General features: G+C 42.8%; 1 protein-coding gene across 1 annotated transcript; it reads left to right on the plus strand.

The window, feature by feature from the left end:
* Positions 1–3,955: 3,955 nt before the first annotated feature.
* On the plus strand, positions 3,956–7,462 carry LOC119309883. Its single transcript, XM_037585784.1, has 6 exons — positions 3,956–4,191; positions 4,295–4,898; positions 4,984–6,536; positions 6,622–6,720; positions 6,796–6,864; positions 7,093–7,462. The coding sequence occupies exons 1-6, from the start codon at positions 3,956–3,958 to the stop codon at positions 7,250–7,252; spliced, it is 2,721 nt and encodes a 906-aa protein (XP_037441681.1). The 3' UTR covers positions 7,253–7,462.
* The last annotated feature ends 237 nt before the right edge of the window (positions 7,463–7,699 follow it).

Genomic DNA, 7,699 nt, shown 5'->3' on the forward strand with positions numbered 1-7,699 from the left:
GGCCCTGTCTTCCTCGTCAGCGCGGTAGTACCGCTAGGTGGGAGCGGTAGTACCGCTCTCAGTGGTAGTACCGCCCTGCCCTAGCAGTAGTACCGCTCTGTGCGGGGATGTACAGTGGGGTAACGGTTGGATTTTCCCCCTCCTATAAAAAGGGGGTCTTCTTCCCCAATGAACCTTATCCCTTGAGCTCGTGTTCTTCCCCCATTGTTGACCTTCTCCGAGCTTGCTAACTCTCAATCCCTCCATGGATTCTTGCTAGTTTTTGAGGGAAAAGAGAGAGGAGATCTAGATCCACGTTTCCACCAATCACTTTCTCCTCTAAGTGAGGGGAACCCCTTGGATCTAGATCTTGGAGTTCTTCGTGCTCTTCTTTCGTTCTTCCTCTCATTTTCCTCCCTAGCATTAGTTGCTTTGGTGGGATTTGGGAGAGAAGGACTTGGGCACTTTGTGTGCCCTTGCCATTGCATTTGGTGCATCGGTTTGAGTTCTCCACGTGATGCGTGGAAGTTACAAGTTGAGAAGCTTATTACTCTTGGGTGCTTGGTGCCCTTGAGCTTGTTCATCTTCGGTGCTTGGGCGCCCTAGACGGTTGGTGGTGTTCGGAGCTCAATCATTGTGGTGTAAAGCTCCGGGCAAGCATCGAGGTCTCCAATTAGGTTGTGGAGATCGCCCCGAGCAATTTGACGGGTACCGGTGACCGCCCCCAAGGGTTGCCAAAGTGTACGGGTTCGGTGACCGCCCCCAAGGGTCGCCATTTGTACGGGTTCGGTGACCGCCCTCAAGGGTCCCTTAGTGGAATCACGGCATCTTGCATTGTGCGAGGGCGTGAGGAGATTACAGTGGCCCTAGTGGCTTCTTGGGGAGCTTTGTGCCTCCACACCGCTCCAAACGGAGATTAGCATCCGCAAGGGTGTGAACTTCGGGATACATCGTCATCTCCGCGTGCCTCGGTTATCTCTTTCCCGAGCCATTTACTTATGCACTTTACTTTGTGATAGCCATATTGTTCTTTGTCATATATCTTGCTATCACATAGTTGCTTATCTTGTTTAGCATAAGTTGTTGGTGCACATAGGTGAGCCTAGTTGTTTTAGGTTTTGTGCTTGACAAATTAACCGCTAGGTTTATTCCGCATTTGTTCGAGCCTTAACCGTAATTATTTTAAAATGCCTATTCACCCCCCCCCCTAGGCGACATCCACGATCTTTCACATGGCGGGTTGTCCTTTTAGCTTCTTAGTCATTGTGTATGGATGGTTTGGTTAATGCCGGTTTTAATCGCTGACATGATCTTGGAGGTTTGGTTCAATTAAAAATATCATGTCATGTTACCAGCATAGATGCTATTTTCTTATAACTACCCCTTTCTTCCTGTCACAGTAGCACCATTCCAGATTGTGCATTAATAATGAAAACCTATCTATGATCTGATCCATTTATTCTTTTTTTATTTATGTGATGACTTTTCTGATTACAGGAAGCTGAAGGTGTTACCATTCATGGACATGGAACAGAAGCTGCCCAGATATTGTGACAACAAATGGAGGTTAAATCGGGAAGCGAAAGCCAGGTGATACCTTGATCACTATCTTTATTACTCTCATGCATATTCTACTGTCGAAATCTAGATGCAGTATTTCCACATTGGAAAACTTTGTATGGTCCACGGACTGAAAGTTTATTTGTTTTGGGGAACTCTCATTGGTAGGATTTTGCACTAGGACGCTTTTTATGGGCATATACAACATTATTTTTTACTGATGTCTGATTATTGTAGCTTCAAACTATTCCCTGTGATGTTTTTCTTGAACTATATTCACTGTGGTGTTTGTACTACTGCATTTATTCCTCAGAACATTTGACGGCCCAGTAATAATAGTGCTAATACAAACTGTTTTACATAAGGTCTCATACATGGCAGAACCTGTTGTTGGGACTAGTTTGTTTCGTGTAGTATGTCAACTGTAGTATATGAAGTTTGTTTGTTCTGAGGAATTCTATATGCCTTTGAAATGGATGATTTGTTTATATGTGTTTCATAATCTGCTTTGAATTGTACGACTGACTGCTTACTAGATTGGATTATATATATGTTTGATTCTCTGCTTTCAACTCTACGGGTGCCTGCTTATTAGCCCTGGAAAATGATTGGCTTCAGTGGGTGCATCTGTGTGTGGTCAGGGGATGGTGTAGAGACTGTTCGATCAAAATAATGGCACTTACATTGTGTTATTTGTTGTTGGTTTGTAGCACAAGCTGACATTGTTTAACATCTTAGGTCGATGTGCTTGGCCAGAAGAAGGAATGGACGCCATCGACCTCGCCCGCCTCTGCACATTGCAGGTATAGCAGATCGTCCTCCCTTCTAATTTGTTTCCGTAGAATTGGATGAACACCCATGTTCAGTTTGGGCTCATGCAATGTGTGTTCTTCTCGAATGCTTACTCTGGATGCGTCGTGTGATTCAACGTTGATATTTTGTTCCTATTGATTTACAGGTTATACATTGAATGTTCTTCTGCATTTAAGCTAAAAAATGTTCATCTGCATTGATTTATTTTTAGTCGAGTATGAAGGAGCAAAGAGAGCTACATAATTCTTATTCTTCAGTATCCACGTGAATTAGTTTTCACATTGGTTTGTGTGCTGAAAGCTATTGAAACATATCCCTTGTATTGTCAAATGTTGTGTTGTGTGAATCATTTCTTTGTTGTGGATGTCCTCGGCAAGAATGGAGCATGGACCTTAACGTCCCTAGGTATAGCAGATCCTCATCCCTTTCTTTTCTAATTTATTTTCATATAATAGGATCAACACCCACAGTTCAGTCTGGGTTCATAAAGTGTGTGCATTTATCTCCATTGCATTTCTCACGATCTGAAAATTCTTGCTTACAGTTTGTTAAGGTGAAGAATTCTGCTTAGGCTACTGTTTCTTTTTTGAGTATGAGTTCATTTCCCTTTTCCATAGGATGGCTATGATTGAAAAACTCTCTTAAGCTTCTATTCTCGCTCTATACGGTTCCTTTTAACTCTGAACCGAATGAAAAATCTGATGGGATTGCACATATATCTTGCACTGAATCTAGCCATATGTTTAAGTAAAATAGTTCAGGTTATAAGCCCGGCAAGAAATTAAATATAAGATGTTCTTTTGAATTGCTGACGACCAAAGTCCGCAAATAGACTATGGTCTTCTGATCTTTCAGCTTATTGCAGTAATATTATTCCTTCTTCTTTTCTCCAGGCAGAAAAGACATACTGATTTGAAGACCACCTCAATCGTTTGGGATCTGGATTGTCTGTACATATTTTGTTGGTGGTTGGCAAATCTGGTCCATCATAATCTTTGTCCTGCTACCATGCAGTTCTATGTACCATGCAATTTTTTCCCTCCATCCTGGTCTCAAGGTAGCTACTACTGCTCCTCAGTAACCACTCCCTCCATTTTTTAGAACATCACTCCCTCCATTTTGTCTTGCTCCTTCTCTTGAACAAATATTAATGTACTAGAATTTTGTCCAAATTAAATGGTGCGTGTATAAATGTTTTTTCGACAATTGTCGCAATCTGTAGTTACCATATCTTCCAGTGTCACAAGCTATGCCCCATCCTTGTGTGTTATGTCAGAATTTAAAAGAGAGAATTCCTTCTATGACACTACTCTTAAATTTGATGCCTTATGTGACACTCCCATTTTTTTGCTTCCTCATGTGACCTCTCGTGTAAAATTTATGCCTCACATGACACTGCCGTCGGTTCTGTTACATCGTTCCGTCACTTTTAACCCGTCTGGACCAAATTGCCCCCGTTTGACTCGATCGAGCACCACAGCCTTCCTCACCTTATCGCTAGCGCCAGCCTTTCTCACCCCGAGCCCGCACCTCACGCGTCGGGGCGAAACCCTAGCAGCGGCGGCGCGGCTGTGTCACCGGAAGCGCGGCGGCCGAGAGCGCCATGGAGCAAGCGGCGGCTGAAGAAGAACCAGGCGGCGGGGCGGCCGAGGGCGGGCAAGGCGGGGCGGCCGAGGGCGGGCAAGGCGGGGCGGCAGAGGGCAGGCAAGGCGGGGCGGCAGAGGGCAGGCCTGGAGGCGCGGAGGGCGGACCTGGAGGCGTAGAGGGTGGACCTGGAGGCGCGGAGGGCGAGCAACGCACCGATTTGGGCTGGTCGGCTTGGGCAAATTGGCAAGAAGGGTGAGTGCTTCGTGACCCCCACTTCCAAAATTGTATTTTCTTACTAATCGATTGTTGTATGAGATTTAGTAGCAATGTTTATGTATTTCTCTGTGATTTGCAGGATGGATCCAGAAAAGGTAGTGCATATGTTGATTGCATACTGTGATCCCTCCAAAGAAGCATATGAGCCTATCGCCGAGGATTGGACAGATGTTCAAGCAGACAACAACACAAAAGAGGCCGATGATAGTTATCTTTGCAACCCAATCCCGCAGAATGAGCATGTTGGTATTGATGAGGAGAAAATGTATTTGGAGAAAGAACCTATACCTCCAAAATTGGTTCTTTTTTCTGGTAAAGAGAAAGACAAAACCAATGTTTCTGAGGATGAGAGCGAGGATGGGAGCAAGGATGGGAGCGAGGATGGGAGCGAGGATGGGAGCGAGGAGGAGCCTGAAGTAGAGGAGGAGGAGTTGCATGAGCCAGATCATGCCCCAAATATAGAGTATGACCAACAAGACCCTCCAATGACTGTAGGATCCACATATCCCAATATGGATGTGTTTAAGTTGGCTCTTTCTCAGCATGCAGTCAAACGTGACTTTGAGTATAACACAGAGAAGAGCACACAACGTAGGTTAAGGGCCTATTGTAAAAGAAGAGATGAAGATGATTGCCCATGGAGGATACATGCTTCTACAACAGCTGATAGGCGCACTGTAATGGTAATTGTCTAACCGTACTTATTTCTGAATATATCTTGCATAAATGTTGAGGAGATTTTAGCTTACTTGTATTCCTCTTTTGTAGGTGAAAAAGAAACCTTTTGAGCACGATTGTTCTAGTACGAAAAGGAAAAAGAAAGTGAAGAACGCAACTAAGTTCTGGATATGTGAGAAGGTGAAAGATTGGCTCATTGAAGATGCAACTCTAGGAGCAATGAAATTGCGAAAAAAGCTGAAAGAACACTACAAGATCAAAATCCACTACAAGAGAGTCTATATGGGTAAGCTGCTAGCCTTGAAGCAACTATACGGTGATTGGGATAGTAGTTTTAACAACTTGTATAGGTTTAAAGCACAAGTTGAAAGTTGCTGCCCTAATAGCATAGTGCAGATCGACCATCATACCATAAATGGTAAAATAAGGTTTAGAAGAATTTTTGTTGCTCTCAAACCTTGCATAGATGGATTTCTTAGTGGTTGCAGGCCATATTTGGCTGTGGACAACACCTTTATGACAGGCAGATTCAAGGGGCAATTGGCTAGTGCTACTGCAGTGGATGGCCATAATTGGATGTATCCAGTTTGCTTTGGAATTTTTGACTCTGAAACAAATGAAAATTGGATCTGGTTCATGCAGTTGCTAAGACAGGCCATAGGATCACCAACAGGTTTAGCCATATGCACTGATGCTGGCCAAGCAGTGATGACAGGGGTAAAAGAAGTCTTCCCGGAGGCAGAACATAGAGAATGTATGTTCCACTTGGTGAGCAACTTCAAGAAGAAGTTTACTGGAAAAGTATTTGACGACCACCTATGGGCAGCTGCTTACTCATGGAACCCATATATATTTGACAAGAATTGGGCTGCAATGGAGGCAGTAAAGCCAGCCGCAACAGCATATATTAGGAAGTGGCACAATAGGTTGTGGTCTAGGAGTCAGTTCTCGACCATATGCAAGGTGGACTATGTAACCAACAACTTGGCAGAGTGCTTTAACAATTGGATCAAGCACCACAAGTCATTGAACTTGGACGATTTCTTGGACAAGGCAAGGCAGTTGATTATGATCTTGTGGAATGATAGGAGAAAAGTAGCAAAGAAGTTAGATGGATTGATTCTACCCCACATAATGAAGAAGTTAAATGCATTGACTAGAGAATTCAACTTGGAGGTGGTAGAATGCTCAGAAGAAGTGGCTGAAGTGGTTGCATTAGGAGGCAGCGGTTTTAGGTTTATTGTTAACTTGCAAAATAGAACATGTTCATGTCGACAATGGCAAGTTTGTGGTCTTCCTTGCAAACATGCTCTTGCATTCATCACGTCACTTAGTGATGCTCACATAAAGAATTACGCTGATTTGTATTATTCCATTGAAAAATTTAGAGCAGCCTATTCCAACCTGATCCCTGCTATGCCTGACAAGAGCCAATGGCCTAAATCTGACCATGGATTTTTCATGCATCCACCACTACTTAAAGCTACAGCTGGCAGGCCTAAAACTGAGAGATATAAAGGTTGTATTGACAAGAAAAGAAAAAAGGGCAAGCACTTATGTCCAATTTGTAAGGAATATGGGCATCATTGGCACAACTGTAAGAAGGGTAACCCTGATGACATTGCTGCAATGTTGGCTATTAGGTAATATAGATTACTCTTTCTTGCTTCTCTTATTATTTTTGTTTGCAACTACATGTCTTAACAACTTTTCCTATTGCTCATGTAGAGAACCACCAAAGAAGAGGGCAAAGACTAGCAAAACAGCCCAATCCATTGTGCCTTGCGAGGATGGAGCACCAACAAGGATGCTTTTTCCACCACCAAGGTTAGCACTTATACACTTCTGCCAGTGAGTATGAAAACTCAGTTTATGTTCTAAGTTGTTTCTTTCTCATTATAGCCAAAGCTTGGAAACTACAACTAAGAAAAAGAGAAAACATGACAACACTGAATCTGGAGGTTCAAAGAGGTACTTTTCTGTATTACTTGCTGCCATAAACTTGATGTATTATGCTACTGCCATAAACTTGTTACTGCTCTAAACTTATTGCTGCCATAAATTTGTTGCTGCTGCTGCTCTAAACTTACTGCTGCCATAAATTTGCTTATGTCATTACTGCAATAAACTTGCTACTGCCATAAACTTTAGGTTGTCATTATTGCCCTAAACTTACTGTTGCCATACACGCATGTGCAGATCAAAAACTGGCTCCATTGAGAATGCCAAGACGAAAAAGAAGGTTGCCGAGAAGATTCCGGTGCCACTTGACAGCCCAGCAATGGGCACAAGGAGCAGAAAGTTTAATCCTCCTAGCCCTGCTATGAGCACAAGAAGCAAAAGAAGGCTCAGCATGTAATTTCATATGCGTCTATGCTCTTCCATTGATGTAATGGTTCTTTTGGAGTTCCTGTGATATGACGGTTCTTTTGGAAATCCTTTAGCCTGACATATGTGAACTATTGGTGACTTATATGTGTGAATCTGGTTGCTTATGGCACTTGTTGAAAATTGTTCAATCGATTATATACATGTAAACTGTGTGCAAGGGATATGGCATCAAAATATAGGGGAGGTTTTGCCGATTTTTTGATTTTTTTTTGAATTAGTACAACAATATTACATATTACATAGTACAACAATATTTCTTGTATTTTTTATCACACATTGCACCAGGGGCAAAAGTGACTTTGCATGTGAAAAGTTGACAGCGTTAGCTCTAAAAATATACTAGAGTGTCATGTGAGGCATAAATTTTACACAAGTGGCCATAGAAGGAAGCAAAAAGTTGGGAGTGTCACATAAG

Source organism: Triticum dicoccoides, chromosome 5B (genome assembly GCF_002162155.2).
Source record: "Triticum dicoccoides isolate Atlit2015 ecotype Zavitan chromosome 5B, WEW_v2.0, whole genome shotgun sequence".
NCBI lineage: Eukaryota > Viridiplantae > Streptophyta > Magnoliopsida > Poales > Poaceae > Triticum > Triticum dicoccoides.

What these genes read in the sequence shown, in the direction of transcription:
- LOC119309883 (XM_037585784.1), top strand. Translation starts at nt 3,956, where the DNA reads ATGGAGCAAGCGGCGGCTGAAGAAGAACCAGGCGGCGGGGCGGCCGAG. An exon ending in CTGATAGGCGCACTGTAATG is followed by an intron (nt 4,899 to 4,983) that starts GTAATTGTCTAA and finishes CCTCTTTTGTAG; the next exon opens with GTGAAAAAGAAACCTTTTGA. An exon ending in ATGCTTTTTCCACCACCAAG is followed by an intron (nt 6,721 to 6,795) that starts GTTAGCACTTAT and finishes TTCTCATTATAG; the next exon opens with CCAAAGCTTGGAAACTACAA.